Source organism: Cetorhinus maximus, chromosome 23, assembly GCF_964194155.1.
Source record: "Cetorhinus maximus chromosome 23, sCetMax3.hap1.1, whole genome shotgun sequence".
Lineage (NCBI taxonomy): Eukaryota > Metazoa > Chordata > Chondrichthyes > Lamniformes > Cetorhinidae > Cetorhinus > Cetorhinus maximus.
In genome coordinates, this window is record NC_135901.1 from 22,709,108 (window position 1) to 22,731,233 (window position 22,126).

The 22,126-nt window shown below is 43.6% G+C and overlaps 3 protein-coding genes across 3 annotated transcripts in view; 2 read left to right on the forward strand and 1 right to left on the reverse strand.

Annotated features, from left to right (window-relative positions):
- LOC144697113 (uncharacterized) overlaps positions 1-22,126 on the forward strand; it is a 425,270-nt gene that overhangs the window by 196,195 nt on the left and 206,949 nt on the right. The window lies entirely within an intron of this gene.
- The window catches only part of LOC144697157 (uncharacterized), a 64,315-nt gene that overhangs the window by 15,685 nt on the left and 26,504 nt on the right, over positions 1-22,126 (reverse strand). The window lies entirely within an intron of this gene.
- On the forward strand, positions 13,792-17,487 carry LOC144698240 (uncharacterized). Its single transcript, XM_078570224.1, has 2 exons — positions 13,792-13,934; positions 14,765-17,487. Exon 2 carries the CDS (start codon positions 15,128-15,130, stop codon positions 16,364-16,366), a length of 1,239 nt encoding a protein of 412 aa, XP_078426350.1. The 5' UTR covers positions 13,792-13,934; positions 14,765-15,127; the 3' UTR covers positions 16,367-17,487.

The window sequence follows — 22,126 nt, forward strand, 5'->3', positions numbered from 1 at the left end:
GTAGAGAGGGCTTTAAGTGAAATATTGGAGGAGGGGAAAGGGATGAGGTGAGGGGAAATTTAGAAAGTTGACAGGAAAGGATAAGGCACTAGTGGGTAATGATAACCAGAGTGAGATAGGCAGGGACATAACGTACAAATATAAGAGTGCAACAGCAAACAGGGTAACAGTAGGGGAAAAAATGACAGATAGACAGATTTAAGACTGTTAACCTGAATGTATCAGCATTTGCAACAAGATGGATGAATTGGTAGGAAAAATAGAAATAAATTGTTATGATAGCATAGCCATTACAAAGATGTTCCCAGAATTACTAAAGCTAGGAACTTAATACTCAGGGGTATTTGACATTTTAAAAGGATGAGATGAAATGAAAAGGGCACAGGTTAGACCTGTTAATAAAGGATGAGATTGGTACAGTAGTGAGAAATGATCTTGGCTCAGAAGATGAAGATGTGGAATCAGCTTGTTTGGAGATAATGCAATTAAGGGTAAGAAATCACTGTTGAGAGTATTTTATATGTCACCTAACAGTATTGAAATGTTAGGATTGATAATAATTGAAGAAATAATGCAGATTTGTGAGAAAGATAATTTAATAATCGCAGATAATTGTAATCAGCATATAGATTGGACAAATGGAATTGGCAGAGGTAGCACTGATGATGAGTTCATCGAGTATATTCAGGACAGATTCATCGAACAATACATTGTGGAACTAACTTGGGAAAAGGCTAACTTAAGTCTGTTAATGTGTAATGAGGCAGGATTAAGTAACGCCGTAAGACATTTGCATTGCATGTGAAAATCAGACAGGTCATTCGGAATCCAGTAAAAATCATGTGCTGGATTAGCTATCACGCTTTCAGGAATTCAGCATCCTTAATTGATGCTGGTTTGTGATGGGATAGTTGAGGATACAGGAGTTCGAACTCAGCAAATACCTCTTCCCATTTGATCTGGGATGAAAGCAATCCAGAATTGAAAACATGCAGAGGAACAAACTCCTCACTTTCTGACAGTACGTGGCCAGAGAGATGTGTTACATGTTTAGTGGAGTTGTTAATTGTGTTGCCAAACTGCATATTTCCAATATGTGGATAATAAGTTCGCTATATTTAAATCCGCAGCTGCATGGAATAATTTCCTTACATGTCTTAATGGGCTACATCCTGCACCCAAATTTACCTTTGAAATGAAGCAGCCAAATGAATTCTCTTTCCTTGACCTACTAGTTGAGAAACCTGCCAAGGGATTCTCAACCACGGTCTAACGCAAGCCTACCTTCACAGGTCAACTTACGCATTGGGATTGTTACAGTTCCACGCACTATAAGATTTGTCTTGTAAATAGGGGCTAAGCCATTTGCAAGCTTAATGCTGAAATATAGAGCATCAAAGGCATCCTACGATATAATGGCTTCCCTGATCAGAGCATTTCATGCTGTATATCGCACAAAATCATGAACGGGCCTAAGACCGTCACTTTCAGCCCTGAAAAGTGCCCAGTTTACTTTACATTACCCTGGAAGGGCATAATATTTCACAAATTTGAGCAAGAGGTGAAGCTAGCTGTTTCACACTGTTACTATGCAGTAGCAACACGAGTGGTATTCACCACTAACAGGATGCTGCCGTCAAACCAAAAATTCTGCCTATAACACAAATAAGTAACGTGATATATGAATTTCAGTGCCAGTGTGATACTAGGTATGTAGGCTGTACGCCCCAAAAGACTGATGGATCATATCAAACAGTATGTCCCAGCTGTGGTCTACAGACCGTACCTAACCAGTCCATGCTTACACAACTCAAAACAGTGTCCAACATTCGATGTAGTTCCACGATTGGACAACATTTATTGAATAATCCTCAACATGCTAAGAATTACGCTGACAACCAATTTAAGATCGTCAGTCGGGCTCACATCCTGGCACATTTGCATGTACTGGAAGCTACATATATTAATACACACGACCCTGTTCTAAGCTGATAGAAAGAACGTACACAAATTGCGCCTGTTTCAGGAAAACAAAATAAGTGACAGCCATTCGCTGACTCATTCCTCAGGGCAATGCCTTGGCCAATCAGGGTCAACCCTGGTTTAAATTTCAAGTAATGCCCGGCAGTTAACTGTCAGTCAGCATCACTGGTGCATTCTCCATGGCAACACCTCTACCAATCAGCGTCCACTTGCCAACCAATCAGCACTCTCTTATACAGTATAAATTGTTGTTTTCCCTTTATATTGGTATTCATGAAAAGTGTTGTGATGAGTGAAAGGTGAAAAGCTTCGACATGTCTTTTTTGAGCAACACTCAAGTTCTCTACGACCAAGTGGTAATTGCATGAATTGTGGTGACATAGCAATACCTACATTCACATTGGGTGAAGGGTTGGGTGAAGGCACTGGGTCACCAGGGCAGAAAATGCGTATTCCTTAGTTTAGGAAGAATCTCAAATCACGAAACTGCCCAACTTAAGTAAAAGGCATCAACAAACAGTGAAGTGCTGCACCAACAGGTACTTGCATCATGGAGCCATAAACATGTTAAAAGTCTATAACCCAGTTCAGCTTGGAGTATGGGTGATAGAAAAGGAGGCAGAGGAAAGGAATCGAACTGAATTGCCCTAAAATGAAGAAAGGACCAATCAATGGGTTAGTGGTTACCAGAGCGTACAAACAACTGCACAATGACATAGCATATGAGATTGTGCCTGTCCTCGTACAGTTCAGAGGCATTCCCCTCCCAGGAGTCCGTGTTCCAAACAATATCAGGAATTCTTTAATCAGTTAGTGATAAAGATGATACAAGACTTCATGAACAAGAACTGTGCTCAGAACGCCTGGGGAGAATTGTCGGACCTGGGAGAACTAAACGCAACATGAGAGAAAAACTTTGATAGTGTTGAAGGAAATCAGAAAACACGGAAAGGAAGTATGATGAGGAATTGGTACCACTGCAGGCACTGCAATTTGGAACAGGGTCGATATAGAAAGTAAGATGGAGCATAATGAGGCAATGAGAACAGAGCTACAGGCAATGTTGTTAGATGACAGGGAAAGAGGGAAAGAGATAGTGGAAGAAATAGGCCGAAGTCTCTTAACCACTAAAGATGAAGTAATCACTTAGCAACGAATTCAAGAGACTATGAACAGTATAATCTGGGACAGACATAAGGCAGTAAAAGAGATAGCTAAGGCTAATATATGTTCCTTCTATGGGATCTACATGCGAGATCAGGTAGGGACAATACTGGAGGACATAGAGAGTAACAACATTTCAACTTATATTAATGACTCCATGCTAGGTAGAGTGGAAAAGGCCTGACCGCTTGGGTTATCTGACCTGGTAAAGGGAAATGGAAAATACCAGTGTGGAACTGTCGTGCCTGTGGTACTATGGTTACTTATCTTAGAGGAAGGCACTGAATGGGAAGTCTATAAGGTAGACTCCATTGGTACCTATGATGATGGAATCCACATATCTCACGTAACACAGCCAAATACCCTGATTAATCGAGGGTACACACGTTGAATGTTGTACAAAAAGGGTGGAGTTTTTATGTGTCATTGTGATGTTAATAACCTGGTGAACCAGCTTGTGAGCTTACTTTAGATCGTCGGTCACCGATTTGCAAAATGGGTTTGAAGAATTGGAAGGATGAGGTCAAAAATACCACGTGTACATAGGCCAAGGGGTCTATCGTTTCACTGCGAATGATATGTGGATGAAACATGGGACACGATGGTGCCTCACGGCAAGAACCACTTTTTGTTTCAAACCCACTCAAGTGACCCTGATTGGAAGTGAGGTTCTATTCCCCATACCTACTCACAATGTCACTGAACTGAGAATCGGGTTTGGAATGCAGGAGCGAGCATTGAAGGCCATAATTCAGCTTGGCCACCCCATACCGCCACTGTCCCCGAATCTGAAAGATATTGTCAAGGGAACTGAAGCTTCCCAAACATGTGGTTAAGATGCATAATGAGAGGTGAGAGAAAGGAATTAAGGAACTTGGAAATGGCAAAACTCACTAGTGGCAAATTGTTGTCAATGCAAATGAACTGGTTAAGAATTATTTCCACCATTGTTGTGTTCGTACAACTGATAAGCACAATTGTCGTTATTTTCATCGTTCATTACTTGAGGGTCCTCACCAGGAGATTGCAAGTTCGTACTTCTGATCTGAGCTGGAGGTCAATTCTGATGCCCAATAGAAACCAATGAGATAAATTGAATAGCGAAGGATCAATATATTGGACGATATATTTCATCCTCAATCCGGGGACTGTTGGTAGTTTCGAAATCAATAGTTTTAGTGTGACTTGACTGTTTTGTAATCTGAGTCAATACGTTATTTAATATAATAAACTAACATGGTCAAGCAGCCATTTTGAATTAATCCAGGAGACATTTTAAAACGAACCAGTTACTGCATGATTGGAAACCAGCCAGGAATGATTGAACAAAATAGTGAGCCTCAATTGTGTGACAGTTGAAGGATAAGTCATTAATCAATAGATGTATTGGTAAAGGCTGGACAAATACCATTTAACAGAAAGCCTGTAATGTTTACACATAATTTTAATTTTAAATATACTAATTGTACATTATGAGACTGAACATTGTAAAATGATGTTTCTCAAGGCAGTCCAGAAAGATAAGGTGTGCTAAGGCAAAGCCTTCATGACCCTGTGGAGTCACATAAAGATGGGTAATGAATAAAGCGTTATTCAACGTGGTTTTGTGAAAGGGAACCATATTGTGTTACTAGATGGGAAGATGTTCACATATGTGAGAAATCAATAATAAATAACAGGCAGTTAAGTTAACCAATTTTTTGTTGCTCATCGCTAATTGCCCTAGAGAAGGTGGTGGTGAGCTGCCTTCTTGAACAGCTGCAGTCCATGTGGTGTAGGTGCACCCACACTGGAAGGTCCTGCCTAAAGAGCCTTGGTGAGTTCCTGCAATGCATCTTATAGATGGTGCACACTGCTGCTACTGTGCCTTGGTGGTCACGGGAGTGAATGTTTGTGGGTGGGGTGCCAATCAAGTGGGGAGCTTTGTCCTGGATGGTCACAAGCTTCTTGAGCATTGTTAGAGCTGCATTCATCCAGGCAAGTGGCGGGTATTCCATCACATTCCTGACTTGCAGATGGTGGACAGGTTTTGGGGAGTCAGGAGGTGGATTACACACTGCAGGATCCCTAGCTTCTGACCTGTTCTTGTAGCCACAGTATTTATATGGCTAGTCCAGTTTATCGTTTGACAGTTAGACTAATTCGAGATAAGAAAATATGAGTTGAGTGGGTAAAATGAAGACTTGGAGAAGCCATTTTGCTGGCATGTTCTCCACGCACTGACTGTCCAAGACAGAATTCTGAAAGATCGACTGTTCACGACCAATCATCACTTCACACCTTCAGCTTGTTCACCTGAGGAAGACGTGAGAAGTCTGTTTAGTTGTTGAGCTGTTTCCTTTTACTGTTATTTGAAACCTTGTTTTCTATCTTTTTAATTTGTTACCTTTTCATTGTTAACAAATCTTCTGAATTTACCATCGGAAGTGTTCAGTCTTGCCCAATGGCTGAGTCTAGCTTGAACCAAATGATTTGCTGGATAATTCACAATCAGGGAACATTGGGTCAAATGAGTTGTACCCCATAAATTATCTGTAACACCCCTTACATCATGAGCTCCTATTTTGTTCAGTAACCTTTGATGTGGCACTCTGTCAAATGCCTTCTGGAAATCTAAGCACAGCACATCCACAGGTTCCCCTTACCTTGTTGCTTGTTACTTCCTCAAAGAACTCCAATAAATCAATCAAACATGATTTCCCTTTCACAAAACCATGTTGACTCTGCCTGATTACATTGAGATTTCCTAACTGCTCTGCTAAACCCCCTGAATAATAGATTCTAGTATTTTTCCAATGACAGATGTTAAGCTAACTGGCCTGTAGTTTCTTACTTTCTGTTTCCCTCCTTGAATCGATGAGTCACATTCACTATTTTCCAATCTGATGGGATTTTTCCAGAATCTCGGGAATTTTGGAAAATTAAAACCAATGCATCTGCTATTTCAGCAGCCACTTCTTTTAAGACCTTATGATGAAGTCCATCAGGACCAGGGGACTTGTCAGTTTTTAGTTCTAATAATCTTCTCAGTACCATTTCCAGTACCTGGTGCCTGTTTTAAGTTACGTATAATTGTTTTAGGTTCCTCCTTTCCTTTCACCTCCTGATTCAAACTTATTTCTGGGGTGTCATTTGTATCCTTTACAGTGAAGATACACACAAAACATCTGTTCAGTTCATCTGCCATTTCCTTATTTTCCGTTATTAATTCCCCAGACTCACTCTCCAGAGGACCAACACTCACTTCACGTATCCTTTTCCTTTTTAAATACTTGTAGATATTGTATTTTTATATTTCTAGCTAGCTTTCTCTTATACTCTCATCCCCACCTTCTTTTTAATAATCCTTACTCATTATTTGCTTTTCCTTATATTCTTTACATGGTATTACAAAAGCTGTAGCTTTCCAATTGTTGTTCACGGTTCCCTTGTGTTTGACTCTCAGCTGCAGGCAGCACCTGGCTCAGTTTTACCCAGCATGGCTATGTCTGTGATGTCACATTCATCTCACATTTATAAAGCTCCTTTCACGCAGTGAGAAACATCCCAACGGACTTCACAGGAACAATGACCCTGAGCCACGGAAGGAGATATGAGAATATTAAATCAAGGCCCCCGTCTGCCCTCTCAGGAAGATGTGAAAGATCCCACGGCCACTATGTGGAAGCAGAGCAGGGGAGCTTTCCCCCGTGAGGCCAATATTTAACCCTCAACCACTCTGACTAAAACAGATCATCTCTGGTCATGATCACATTGCTGTTTTTGGAGGCTTACTGTGCACAGAGACGTCCTGAGGCTGTGAAAGTATTCATATAAATGCAAATTCTGTTAACCCCAGCCCAGTTACTGTAGTTAGCAGAAATATCATCAACACTTCCCCAATATCATAATTAACAAGGTTCACTCCTGAACCTGACTAACAGCAGCAGAATCAGAGCAGTGCAGTCACATGTGAACTCGCTGGTGTTTCACCAGATAGGATAATTGATTAAATCTCTTCCCACACATGGAGCAGATGAAGGGTTTCTCTGTGGTGTGAATTTGCTGGTGTATCAGCAGGTGGGATGTTTGATTAAATCCCTTCCCACACACGGAGCGGGTGAGTGGTTTCTCCCCAGTGTGAACTCACTGGTGTGTCAGCAGGGTGGATGGTCGTGTGGATCCCTTTCCACATTCAGAGCAGGTGAACGGCCACTCCCCAATGTGATGTACAGTGAGATCAGATGATCGCTTGAACCCAGTCCCGCAGTGAGAGCACCTGAACGGTCTCTCATCAGTGTGAAAACGTTGATGGATCATCAGATCCCCAGAACCTTTGAAGCACTTCCCAAAGTCTGAACATTTAAAAGGTCTCTTGTCAGTGTGAAATCATTGGTGTGTCAGAAGGTTGGGTGATGTCCTGAACCTCTTCCCACACTGTGAGCACTGAGCGGTGTATACCCAGTGTGAATGCGCTGGTGCTCCCTCAATCTTTGTGGGTTTTTAAAGCTCTTTTCACAGTCGGAGCATTTGAAATCTCTCGTCAGTGTGAACTTGCTGGTGTTCCAGCAGGTGGGATGAGCGAGTGAATCCTTTTCCATACATGGAGCAGGTGAACGGCCTCTCCCCAGTGTGAAGTTGCTGGTGTCTCTGAAGGCAGATTAATTGAGTCAATCCCTTCCCACATATGGAGCTGACAAACGGCCTCTTCCTGGTGTGACTGCGTCGATGAGTTTCCAGATCAGACGGGCAATGGAATCATCCCTTCCCACAGTCCCTATATTTCCATGATTTCTCCCTGATGTGAACGGTGCTTTTTGCTTCCATGTTCAAAGGCTGATGATATTCAGGTCCCGATGAATCGAGCGGCTCTGGCAGATTTTGATGTGATGTTTGGTTTGACTTTCCCAACTGCAAATCCTTCTTAAACTTTGTAAAATGAATTTAAAACAGAAACAAGGAAATATGAAACAGAACCGACAAAAACACAAAGACAGGCTGTGAAATTGAGCTGAATGAATCTGGTAATTTGTGGGGCCGGCACTCGGAAAATGTGACCATGAAAACTGCTGGATTGTCATAAAAACGCAGCTGGTTCACTAACGTCCTTCAGGAAAGGGAACCTGCCTCCCAGTCTGGGTCTACACAAGACTCTGGCCTCAATGGGAGAAGAGAGAGTGAGAGGCAGAGGAGGGGTAAAGGAGATGGACTTTATAGATCTACAATTCAATCATAATTTTTGATAGAATCTCCCAAACCCATGACCTCCACCACCTGGAAAGACAAGAGCAGCTGGTGCATGGGGAAAACAATCAGCTCCAAGACACACAGCAGGGTTCACACTGGGGAGAGGCTGGACATCTGATCCACGTGTGAGAAGGGGTTTAATCGATTATCCAACCGGCTGACACACCAGCGAGTCAGCAGAGACCCCAGGGGTTGGATTCTGCTGTTAATCACATCCAGGACTGAACCATGTTCATTCTGATAGTTTGGGTTTGTTTCTGCTGATGTCAATAATCTCTGTAACTGGACTGAAGGTTTAATATTCTGGAAATCGGCTTGTTTTACTTTGTAGCCCTTGCTCTTCAAATAAAGTATCTTTCTTCGGCCTGCAACAAAGTGATTTGCTTGTGATGTTTTCAGTTTAGTTACTGAATTCAGTGCTGACCATGTGGTCTGCTCTACGTTGGGAAGATCAAACACAGATTGGGTGATCACTTTGTGGAACAACCTCTGTTCAGTCTGTGAGCTTGACCCTGAGCTTCCAGTCACTTGTCATTTTAATTCGCCGCCCCACCCCCACTCTGAGCTCTCTGTTCTTGGCCACCTGAACTGTTCCAATGAAGCTCAATGGGAGCCTGAGGAACAGCAGTTCATCTTTTGATTCGGCACTTTACAACCTTCCAGACTCAACATCGAGTTCAGCAGTTTCTGCACTAACAGAGAGTTGTCAGGATCTGGAACACGCTACCTGAAAAGGAGGTGAAACCTGATTCTATAAGAAGTTTTAAAAGAGAGTTGAGAGGGACTTGGGAATGAGGAACTTACAGGGTTGCAAACAGAAAGTGGCTTTGTGGGTCTGAACATAAGTGCTCTTTCAAAGAGACATCACAAGAACAAAGGGGAGATGGTGGCATTGTGGTATTGTCACTGGGCTAGTATTTCAGAGACCCATGGTAATCCTCTGGGGACCTGGGCTCAAAACCCACCATGACAGATGGTGAAATTTTGAATTCAATAAAAATCTGATGATGATCTTTGTCTTGCTAACTCAGGAAAGGAAATCTGTTGCCCTTACTTGGTCTAGATGTGACTCCAGACCCACAGCCATGTGGTTGACTCTTAAATGCCCTCTGAATGAGGGCAATTAGGGATGGGCAATAAATACTGCCTAGTCAGTGATGCCCACATCCCATGAATGAATTTTGAAAAACAGACCGGAATGGTCTCTTTCTATGCTGCAAGTTTCTATGATTCCAGGAGTTGGCCATTTAGCTCCTTGAGCCTGTTCCACCACGAAATGAGATGATGGCTGATCTGTGATCCTTTGCCCCCTTAATAGCTTGGGTATTCATCATTGACATTGGTTCATCAATGTCAGATTTAAAATTAATGTTGACCTGGAATGAACAGCCATTTGATGAGTAGAGTTCCAAACTTCTATTGAATTTATATGGAGAAGTGTTTCTGAATTCACTCCTGATAATTCTGACACTAACTTTCAGACTACGTCCCTAAGTCCTAGATTCCCCAACCAGTGGGAGTAGTTTCTCTCTATCTACCCTACCAGTTCCAATTACCATCATGAAAGATTTTATCAAATCACTTCTTAATCTTCTAAATTGCAGGGAAAACAACCCTCAGCCATTTCTCACAAAAGCCACTAGGATTGTCAGTCTCTGTCTGAAACCTTATTTTCCTTGAGTTTCAAACCTTCACTATTAGGCAAGCATTCTGTGTTACTATGTTATAATCCTGACAGGCACAGTGTGGAGTCAATCTTTATTTGGTATAGATTTATTCACAGAGTGAAACATTACAGGTATATTCCTCCAATTCCATGCTATATCAGGAAGTGTCTTTTTATATGTGCCCATTATAACCATCCAATCAATACCCTCCATCTGTATATACTTAACTTCAATTGATACAATTAACACCCACAGTCAGAGCTTCTAAAAGGTCTCTAATCGGTGTGACTGCCGTAATGTTTCATCAGCCTGGATAAATAGGTGAATTCCTTCCCATACACGCAGCAAGTGAATGGGTTCTCTCCACTGTGAACTCGCTGGTGTGTCTGCAGGTGGGATGCCTGAGTGGATCCTTTCCCACACTCAGAGCAAGTGAATGGCTTCTCCCCAGTGTGAACTCGCTGATGTCTCAGTAGGTCAGATGATGTTCTGAACCTCTTTGCACAGCGAGAGCAGCTGAAGGGTCTCTCCTCAGTGTGAATGCGTTGGTGGATCATCAGGTAGGCTGAGTTATTAAAGCAGCTCCCACAGTCAGAGCATTGAACAGGTTTCTTATTGGTGTGAGTGCCCTGGTGTTCCAGGAGACTAGATGACTGACTGAATCCCTTCTCACACACAGAGCAGGTGAACGGCTTCTCCCTGGTGTGAGTGCGGTGGTGTCCCACCAGACTGGATAACTGAGTGAATTTGTTCCCACACAGAGAGCAGGTGAACAGCCTCTCCCAGTGTGAATGTGGCGGTGTCCCACCAGACTGGATAACTGAGTGAATTTGTTCCCACACAGAGAGCAGGTGAACAGCCTCTCCCAGTGTGAATGTGGCGGTGTCCCACCAGACTGGATAACTGAGTGAATTTGTTCCCACACAGAGAGCAGGTGAACAGCCTCTCCCAGTGTGAATGTGGCGGTGTCCCACCAGACTGGATAACTGAGTGAATTTGTTCCCACACAGAGAGCAGGTGAACAGCCTCTCCTGGTGTGAATGTGGCAGTGTTCCACCAGACTGGATAACTGAGTGAATCCCTTCCCACACTCAGAGCAGGTGATTTCACAGGACGGATGACTGTGTGAATCCCTTTCCACACATGGGACAGGTGAACAGTCTCTCCCTGGTGTGGACTCACTGATGTATCAGCAGATGTGGTCTACATGAACTTTAGCATGTTGGATCCAAAATTGGCTGAGAGGCAGGAAGCAGAGGGTGATGGTAGAGCGATGTTTCTGTGGCTGGAAGCCTGTTTTCAGTGAGGTTCCGCAGGGCTTGGTGCTGGGGCCCTTGCTGTTTGTGGTGTACGTAAATGATTTGGATTTAAATGTAGGGTGTATGATCAAGAAGTTCACCGATGACAAGAAAATTGGTAGGGTGGTAAATAGTAAGGAGGATATCCGTAAACTGCAGGAGGATATCAATGGACTGGTCAGGTGGGCAGAGCAGTGGCAAATGGAATTCAACCTGGAAAAATGTGAGGTAATGCACTTGGGGAGGGCTAACAAGGCAAGGAATTACACTATGAATGGTAGTACCCTGGAAAGTACTGAAGATCAGAGGGACCTTGGTGTGTATATCCAGAGATCCCTGAAGGTAGCAGGGCAGGTAGATGAGGTGGTTAAGAAGGCATATAAGATACTTGCCTTTATTAGCCAAGGCGTAGAATACAAATGCAGGGAGGTTAAACTGGAACTGTATAAAATGCTCATTAGGCCACGACTGGAGGACTGTGTGCAGTTCTGGTCGCTACATTATAGGAAAGATGTGATTGCACTGGAGAGGGTGCAGAGGAGGTTTACTAGGATGTTGTCCGGGCTTGAGCTATGAGGAAAGATTGGATAGGCTGGGGTCATTTTCCTTATAGGGCATTGATTAGTTGGTCATAATGGGTACATATAAAGAGACACTTCCTGATATAGCGTGGAGTTGGACGTATATACCTGTAAGGATGAGAGGGGATCTCTCTGATAGAGGTGTATAAGATTATGAGGGGCATAGATAGGGTGGATAGGAAGGCACTTTTTCCATTACTTGAGGGGTCAATAACCAGAGGGCCTAGATTTAAGGTAAGAAATGGAAGGATAACAGGGGAGTTGAGGAGAAATGTTTTCACCCAGAGGGTGGTGGGAGTCTGGAACTCACTGCCTGAAAGGGTGGTTGAGTTAGAAACTCTTGTAACATTTAAGAAGCATTTAGATATTCACTTGCACTGCTATAGCCTCCAGGGTCAAGGACCAAGTGCTGGAAAATGGGATTAGTGTATTCAGATCTTTGTTGACTGGCATCGATGCGATGGGCTAAATGGCCCCTTTCTGTGTTGCAAATGTCTATGAGAATATGAGGTTGGATGAATCACTGAATTCCTTTCCACACTCAGAGCAGGCTTCTCCCTGGTGTGAATTCGCTGGTGATTCCGCAGGGTGGATGATCATGTGAATCCCTTTCCAGACTTGGAACAGGCGAATGGTTTCCCCCGGTGTGAACTCGCTGGTGTATCAGCTGCGCAGATGAATCACTGAACCCCTTTCCACACTCAGAACAGGCAAGTGGCCTCTCCTTCGTGTGACTGCATCAATGAGTTTCCAGCTTCGATGGACAATTGAATCCCTTTCCACAGTCCCCACATTTCCACAGTTTCTCCATGGTGTGAGTGTCCTTGTGTCTCCCCAGGTTCTCCGATCAGTTGGAGCGTCATCCTCACAAAGAACACGTGTATGGTCTCGCCCCGCTGTGAATCCTTTTTTTTCAGGCTGTACAACTGGTTAAAACTCTTTCCATAGTCAGTTCACCGGAACACTCTCACTGTGGTGTGTGTGTTGTGGTGTTTTTTCAGTCACATCGATGTTTAAACTGTTTGAAGGAGACAGAACAGATAATTGTTTCTCAATTTAAATATCTCATACAATAAAAACAGGTTCCACAAAATCACCAGCATTTCCCCCCTCAGCATATTTGGCACTAATTCCAGTTACAGGGTCCCACAACTCTCTGTATTTCCCAGGAGGGAATGAAAATGTTTTACTCACAGAGGGTTAGACAGAGGAGGACGTTTTCGATTGTGTGTGAAACTAAAAACAAATGCTCTGCTGTTTAACTCAAACTTGGAAGAAAATAAGGGGAAGACATTTTGCAAAGTCCCCTCCCCGTCAGCTGGGTTCCCAGCACGCAGGCGCAGAAAGCGCTGCTGACTGAGCTGTCCGGAGCAGACGCAGTACGGCTGCCATCAGCAGCCGATCTCTTTCTGGACCAGCCATCCACTGTAGAGTGGGGGAGCCGAGCGGCTTCCCGGAAATCTTAAACAAAAACAGAATTATCTGGAAAAACTCAGCAGGTCTGGCAGCATCGGTGGAGAAGAAAAGAGTCGACGTTTCGGGTCCAGACCTGCTGAGTTTTTCCAGGTAATTCTGTTTTTGTTTTGGATTTCCAGCATCCGCAGTAGTTTTTTGTTTTTATCCCGGAAATCTTGGCTGGTGAAGATGTCGGGGGAAGGAGAACAATGAGTGCGACGTCACCGCGATTCAGGCCAATAGGAATCACTCTGCTCCGCGGAATCGTGGACGTCACAATGAGCTGCGTTCCGAGAGCACAGTTCCCCATTGGGAGCAATATCACTGGTTCGGGAGGTAAAATGATGCGGATTGGACAACTCAGCGCGTCTGGAGGTCAAAGACTCTCCCTCCTCCACGTGGGGTCGTATTCCTCTCATTGTCTTCCTGCGGGAGATTGGCCAATGGGAAACTTTGGAGGACCGGAAGAGCGCTGGTCCTCCCGGCAGTAAGAGCGCGGGTTTTGTGTCAATGAAGATTGAGCGTCACATAGACGTAAACTCCTCTTGAATCCAATATCTGTGAGTAAAACACTTTCTTTTTCCCCCTTTCCGTTTATTTTGTAATTCTGGGTTTAAATAGTTGAATTGCAGGAACTGAAGAGAGAAGTGAATCCAGGGAGGGCGCAGACTCTGGAAAGGTCGGCCCAGGTCTTTCTCTTTCTCTCAAAGACATTGATATCCTTTCCTCCCTCAGCCTGACACATTTATTTGTCTGGCTAAAAGGATGGCCTCTTTCCTAATGTTCACAATTAAAGGGGTGGCTTCCCCAGGAGATGGCTGACATTTAAAGCGGCAGTAAATTAATATTGGACAGAGATATGTCTAGTGTTGTTATATGGTACATATTAAATATATTATTTATGATTCTGTAATTAAGTTAATTTATTATTTCTGGCCTTGTAATACAGCACTGTAGCTACATTATATATTTCCAGCCGTAGAGTTACGACAGAGAAGGAGTCCATTTGGCAATTGGAGCCCATGCAGACTCTCTGGAGAGCAATCCAGTCGATCCCATTCCACCTATATATCGCCATTACCCTGCAAATTTATTTCCTTCAGGTGCCATAGTAGGCAGCAAGCTCCAGGTCATTACCACTGGCTGTCAAAATAAAGTTCCCCCTCACAGACCCATGTATCTCTAATCATCTGATATTACACACATTTTTAGTCAAGTACTACTGGGGGTATAGTAGATACAGCAGAGTGAGAATGGAGATTGTGTAGGACGGAGATTTACAGCAATTGGGGAATGACAGAGGAAAGAATGTTCAATAGAAACTAGAATTGCCAGTTCTGAATTTCTATCCTGTACTGACTGTGATGGCTTTTGTAAACTCTTTTTACAGGATATTAAAAGGGGAGGAGTTGCAGACAGAAATCTCAAACCAAATGTTACATCAAGATCTGATAGTCATTTGATTCATGGGACCTGAATATCACTGGCCTTCGAATCTAGAATGAGAAATGTTTTTCCTTTCTGCCTGCTTCAAGAGATTTTAAATGTCAATGTGACCAGAAAAATACCGAGACACACACACACACCTGAGTGAGAGTGTTGCAGTGCACTGACTGTGAAAAGAGCTTTAGCCAGTTCACAGCCTGAAAAAACATCATGCCATTAACATGGATATACCGTACCTGTGTTCTGTCTGTGGATAAGTCTTCAACTGATCATTGAACTGGGGGTTACACACAAGGAAACCCGCACCATGGAGAAACCTTGGATATGTGGGGACTGTGGGAAGGGATTCAAATACCCATCGCAGCTGGAAATTCATCGACGTAGTCACAGTGGGGAGAGGCCGTTTAACTGCTGTGATTGTGGGAAGGGTTTCACTCAGTTATCCCAACTGCAGTCACACCAGCGAGTTCACACTGGGGAAAGGCCATTCACCTGCTCTGAATGTGGGAAGGGATTCAGTCATTCATTCCACCTACAGACACATAAGCGAGTTCACACCAGGGAGAGGCCATTTGCCTGCTCTGAATGTGGGAAGCGATTCAGTAATTCATCCGACCTCCAGAAACACAAGCGTGTTCACACTGGGGAGAGACCATTCACCTGCTCTGAGTGTGGGATGGGATTCACTCAGTCATCCCACCTACAGACACACCAGCGAGTTCACACCGGGGAGAAGCCGTTCACCTGCTCTGAATGTGGGAAGCGATTCAGTCATTCATCCCACCTGAAGACACACCAGCGAGTTCACACCGGAGAGAAGCCGTACACATGCTCTGATTGTGGGAAGCGATTCAGTCAGTCATCCGACCTCCAGAAACACAAGCGAGTTCACACTGGGGAGAGGCCATTCACTTGCTCTGAGTGTGGGATGGGATTCACTCAGTTTTCCCACCTGCAGACACACCAGCGAGTTCACACCGGGGAGAGGCCATTCACCTGCTCTGAATGTGGGAAGCGATTCAGTAATTCATCCGACCTCCGAAAACACAAGCGAGTTCACACTGGGGAGAGGCCGTTTCCCTGCTCTGAATGTGGGAAGCGATTCAGTCATTCATCTCACCTGCAGGCACACAAGCGAGTTCACACTGGGGAGAGGCCGTTTCCTTGCTCTGAATGTGGGAAGGGATTCACTCAGTCATGCCTCCTGCTGAGACATCAGCGAGTTCACACTGGGGAGAGGCCATTCACCTGTTCTGAATGTGGGAAGCAATTCATTCATTCATCTGACCTCCAGAAACACAAGCGTGTGCACACTGGGGAGAGGCCATTCATCTGCTCTGAATGTGGGAAGCAATTCATTCATTCATCCCACCTGCAGACACACAAGCGAGTTCACACCGGGGAGAGAACGTTCACCTGCTCTGAGTGTGGGAAAGGATTCACTCAGGCATCCCACCTGCTGAGACACCAGCGAGTTCACACCGGGAGAGGCCACTCACCTGTTCTGAATGTGGGATGGGATTCACTCAGTCATCTCACCTGCTGAGACACCAAGTTCAGAAGTGATTACAGCGGTTGGATTCTGCTGCTATTGCTGCTGTTAATCACATCCAGGACTGAACCATGTGCATTTTAAAAAAAATATTCGTTCATGGGATTTGGACATTGCTGGCCAGGCCAGCATTTATTACATTTATTTATTATTATTCTGACAGTTGGTGAAATGGGAGGGTTGGAGGGTTTCTTTCTGGCTGGTGTCAAAACTTTGCTTCAAGTGTGTTGATGCTCTTTGAGCCTGGGAGCTCACATTTCCACTGAAATGATCCACAAAAGCTGATAAAATAGATTTGTTTTATTCTGGATAGTAAATAATGTTTCCTTACCATTACAGGTAGATCTAAAATAAATACAGAGAGTGCTGGAAAAACTCAGCAGGTCTGGCAGCATCTTTGGAGAGATGTTTTGTTAATGCTTCAAGTCCATTGTGACTCTTGCTCAGAACTAAAGAGAGGGAGAAATGTGATGGGTTTGATGCTGCTGAGAATGGTGGGAGGGCCAGGTAGAACAAACAGGAAAGTCAGGGATTGGTTAGAGGGCGGGCGAAATTAAATGAAAAAATGTCATGGAACAAAAGGCAAAGGGAATGGTAATGGTTGTAGCAAAGAAACAAAGCATTGGTCCAGAGTAAGTATTAAAGGCAGAATAAAGGACAACTTTGTCTGAAAGCAAAAACATGAAAACAAGATGCAGGCTAGCACTTGGCAAAAAAAAAATCAGAATGGAGCACAGAGTTGACAGTCTGAAGTTGTTGAACTCAGTGTTGAGTCCGGAAGGCTGTAAAGTGCCTACTCGGAAGGTGAGGTGCTGTTCGCCCCGATAGCGTTGGGCTTTTTGGGAACATTGCAGCAGGCCAAGGACAGAAATGTGAGTATGAGAGCAAGGTGGTGAATTATAATGGCGAGTAACTGGAAGGTCAGGGTCCTGCTTGTGGACTGAGCAGAGGTGTTCCACAAAGAGGGCAGGGGACAGATGAATTAAAGAGAAACCGTTTAGGTCCAGAACATTGTGCAAATCCTTTTATTCTAGTTGTCTTTGATCATTAAGTCATTTTCTGTCTTGTTTTTAACTATGTTCTGTCTCATTAATAAACTTTTATCAGTAGAAGTATTTGATTTTGCTCGACTTTTCCTGATTAGATTTATGCACTTTAGGGAAAGTGAGTGAGAGGGATTGGCAGGTTCTTTAACAAAAAGTGAGAAACTCTAAGATAATTAGCCAAGGAGCCAGAGGGGGCGATGAGATTTTCCTTTTTCACACAGCAAGTTGTTCTGATCCACCTCAAAACAGATTCAATAGTATCCTTCCAAAGGGTAAATACTTGAAAGGGAAGAACTTGCAGGGCTGTCGGAAACGAGCAGAGCCGTAAGATGAATCAGAGAGGCCTTTCAAAGAGATAGCAGGGGCATGATGGGCCGAATGCACTCCTTCTGTGGCCTGTTAATCTGAGCATCCTGCTTTTGTGCAGGTTAAAAGGGATAGATTTCATTTCAGCCTCTTCCCTGTATATGTATTTAAAGAGATGGTTTCTCTTTAGCTCGGAGTAACTGATATAACAATGTCTGTATGTTTAAATATTGAAGCCAGACATGGCCGATTATATTCAACAGCCTTCCCATAGCTTTCCCTGGACACACCAAGGAAGCATTTGACTACTTAACAATAACGGCATCCCCTGAAAATAATTCAAGCATCACAACAAAACCAACCTATATTTATAGTGCACCTTTAAACATCCCAGGGAGCTTCACAGGGTAGCAGACTTTCTCTACTGAAGTAAACTGGTCCAGTTCTGTACATTTCCGAACACACCGCTTTTGTCTAAGATAAAGCTGACATCACACCATTCCAATGGGATTGCTTAATCTTCTGATGTCATCACATTTTACTGTAATTATGTCATGAGATTACATCAGCATTTTTCTCAATACATTATCAGCTGACACCAGGCTACATATTTCATTGGGAATGTGATATTAGCTGATGATTGCACAATCCTTTATCATTGTGGGGTAAGCAGAAACAACCGGTCTTGTGATTTCCTAAACAGAATTTTTTGCGACATGCCTATAAATGATCTTCATATCTGGAAATGTTCCGGATCGGGAATACTTCACAATAAAATTAACAAATTTGCCAGTGCAAATGTTTGTGAATTTTCAGGCAATTTGTTATCATTGTTTGCAATATATTGTTGGGGGAAAATAAACATTTCTCCCAATGTTGATAAAACTTCTTTATAAATTTGAATATTACTGAAAAAAGACATGCTGTTGAAGCTTTTTGTCTTGCACTCGTCAAGATAGATTCAAGAATACCAAATTTCAAAGGAAACTACAGTTTATACTGTCTGAGAAACAGGGTGTTGATTGGTTGGCAAGTGGACTCCGATTGGTTGAGGCATTGCCATGGAGAATGCGTCAGGGAACAGTTACCCAAAGCTTTTATTCAAATTCAAAAATGGCAAGTTGATTCTGATTGGTTGACAATGGGGACTGCATCAGGGAACAATTGTCCCCCAAGCTTTCCTTTAATTGAAAAGATGCAATGCCTGGACAAATTCCATTTGCCTACAGAAGACCGGGCCTTGTGTACGAATATAAAAAAATCCAGGATCTGGATCTGTTCCACATATTCGCCGAATCTAATGTTCCTTAGGCCATAACCTTATTGCGTACCATGTTTTATTCAAATCCATTCATTAGTTTTTGAGACATATTGTTACAGACAAACAAACCCAATGCGCTTTCCTCTGCATTGGAGAGACCAAATACAGGCTGGGTGACCGCTTTGCGGAATACCTTCAGTCTGTCCGCAAGCATGACCCAGACCTCCCTGTCGCTTGCCATTTCAACACACCACCCTGCTCTCATGCCCACATGTCCATCCTTGGCCTGCTGAAATGTTCCAGTGAAGCTCAACGCAAACTGGAGGAACAGCACCTATCATCCGACTAGGCACTTTACAGCCTTCCGGACTGAATATTGAGTTCAATAGCTTTAGATCATGAACTCTCTCCTCCATCCCCACTCCCTTCCTGATTCCCCTTTTTCCAATAATTTATATATATTTTTCTTTTCCCACCTATTTCCATTATTTTTAAATATATTTCCATCCATTGTTTTACCTCTACCTTTTAGCCTATTTTGATCCCTTCCCCCTCACCCCACCCCAACTAGGGCTATCTGTACCTTGCTCGTCCTGATTTTTACCCTTAATGTCACCATTAGCACATTTCTTAGCTAATATCACCACAGTCAACACCTCTTTGACCTTTTGTCTATGACATCTTTTGGCAATCTCCACCTATAACTGGCCCTCTATCCAGCTCTACCTGTCCCACCACCTCTCCCCCCCACCCCCAAAACCAGCTTATATTTCACCCCTTTTCTAATTTTCCTTAGGTCTGTTGAGGAGTAATACGGACTTGAAACATTAACTGTATTCCTCTCCGCAGATGCTGCCAGACCTGCTGAATTTTTCCAGGTATTTTTGTTTTTGTTAGGGATGAAAACATGCTCTGTTACTATAAAACTGAAAAAAATAAATGTTTTTCTTAAGAGCACCATCTCACTGAAGAGGCATCAGGCAAATCCACATTCAACAAGCTGCTCTGAAAACTCTGTTGATATTTTGACAACTGTGACAAATTCCACCCCAGCAGTGCAGACAATCCACAACATTTTAAAACAATCACCATTCGAAATAAGACAAACCACAACAATTGAGAAGAAAAAGTCAATTCTCCCAAGGTGAACAGATCCTTGGAAAAATTCCAGGATCTGGTCTCTGCCAAAAATGAATCAGTGCCTCCATGGTCCGTATGCTGTCAGTATACCAAGTTCCAGTAAAATCTGTCCATTAGTTTGTGAAATAAATTGTTTAGAGACAAACAGAATAACAGCAGAGAGAATATTGCCTTTGCCCATCTTCAGTGGCAGAGGTTGTTTCAGTACATTGACCAGTCCTGATGTCTATTCTCAACCTGCATTACACAGGGGGAAAGAGCTGGATTCTGAGATGACCAAGTCAAGGCACCCTCTTTAAATGGCCAGTTCCCACAATGTATTCAGTGGCCTGGGAAGGGAAGCAGCCTCGGTCCATACTAAGAGTTCCTACCCCACACCCCCCCAGTCACCCCTGCTGGCTCCTCGTCTGTTGGATGATCTGCCTGTAAGGATAGGAGCGTGTCGATTTAAAGAAGAAACTTGCATATATATAGGGGCTTTCACCTCCTCAGGGAGCCTCAAAGCGTTTCAGTGCCAATCAAGAAATGTCACCTAGGAAACATGGCAGCAAATTTGTGCACAGCAAGCTCCCACAATTGGCAATGTAATAATGGCCAGTGTTCTGTTTTTACTGATGTTGACTGAGGGATAAATATTGGGCACCGGGGGGTGAATTCCTCCCCTTCCTGCTCTCCATACAATTGTGGCCATTCAATATTTTACACCCACCTGAGAGGGCAGATGGGGCCCTTGGATTAATGTCTCACTCGGCAGATGGTCCCTCCAATAGCACAGCTCTCACTCAGTGCTGGCACCGGGAGTGTCGGCCCTGGGTTAGGGAGGCTTGAGTGTCTGGGCTGGAGATTTGAACTCCCCATCTTCTGACTCAGAGGTGAGAGTTCTACCCACCATCTGTTTGTCTGTTGAATAGAATTAGCTAACTGGTGTTCTCGAATCATGGAATTGTTACAACACTGAAGGAGACCATTCAGCCCACCCTGTTTGTGTGAGCTCTCTGCAAAAGTGGCTAACATAGTGCCATTCTGCTACCTTTTCCCCATAACCCTGTCAATGTTTATTCTTCAGATAATGATCCAATTCTCTTTTGAAAACCATGACTGAATCTTCCTCCAAGCCCCTTAATCCCTGGTACCATTCTAGTACATCTCTCACCCTCTCGAAAAAATTCACAGCTTTCCTCCAGTGTGGTGCTCACATTCCTATTCGAGAGGGACAGAATTGAAAAGCAGGGAGGTTATGTTCAACTTGTTTAGAACCATAACAAAAACAGAATTACCTGGAAAAACTCAGCAGGTCTGGCAGCATCGGCGGAGAAGAAATCAGTTAACGTTTCGAGCCTTCATGGCCCTTCGGCAGAACTGAAGCATAGTTAGAAGAAGGGAGAAATATAAATTGGTTTAAGGTGGGGGGGTGGAGAGAGACACATTGAGGGTGTGGTGATTGTGGAGATGAGCAGATAATCAAAAGATGTCACAGACAAAAGGGTCAAAGAGGTGTTTTGTCTGAGAAAAGTGCTAATTAAGAATGGAGGACAGGATATTCAAAGTACAGCTCTAGTGGGGGTGGGGTGGAAAGGCTAACAAGGTTTTAGTTTTAGATTTAAAAATAATGGAAATAGGTGGGGAAAGAAGAATCTATATAAATTATTGAAAAAAAAGATAAAGCGGGGGGTGGGGGGGGGAAGAAATGGGGTGGGGATGGGGGGAGGGGGAGTTTAAGATCTAAAGTTGTTGAATTCAGACAACAAAACACCTCTTTGACCCTTTTGTCTGTGACATATTTTGCTTATCTGCTCATCTCCACAATCACCACACCCTCAATGTGTCTCTCTCTACCCCCCCACCTTAAACCAATTTATATTTCTCCCTTCTTCTAACTATGCTTCAGTTCTGCCGAAGGGCCATGAAGGCTCGAAACGTTAACTGATTTCTTCTCCGCCGATGCTGCCAGACCTGCTGAGTTTTTCCAGGTAATTCTGTTTTTGTTTTGGATTTCCAGCA

Coding starts and splice junctions, on each gene's coding strand:
- LOC144698240 (XM_078570224.1), top strand. CDS start 15,128: ATGGAGAAACCTTGGATATGTGGGGACTGTGGGAAGGGATTCAAATAC.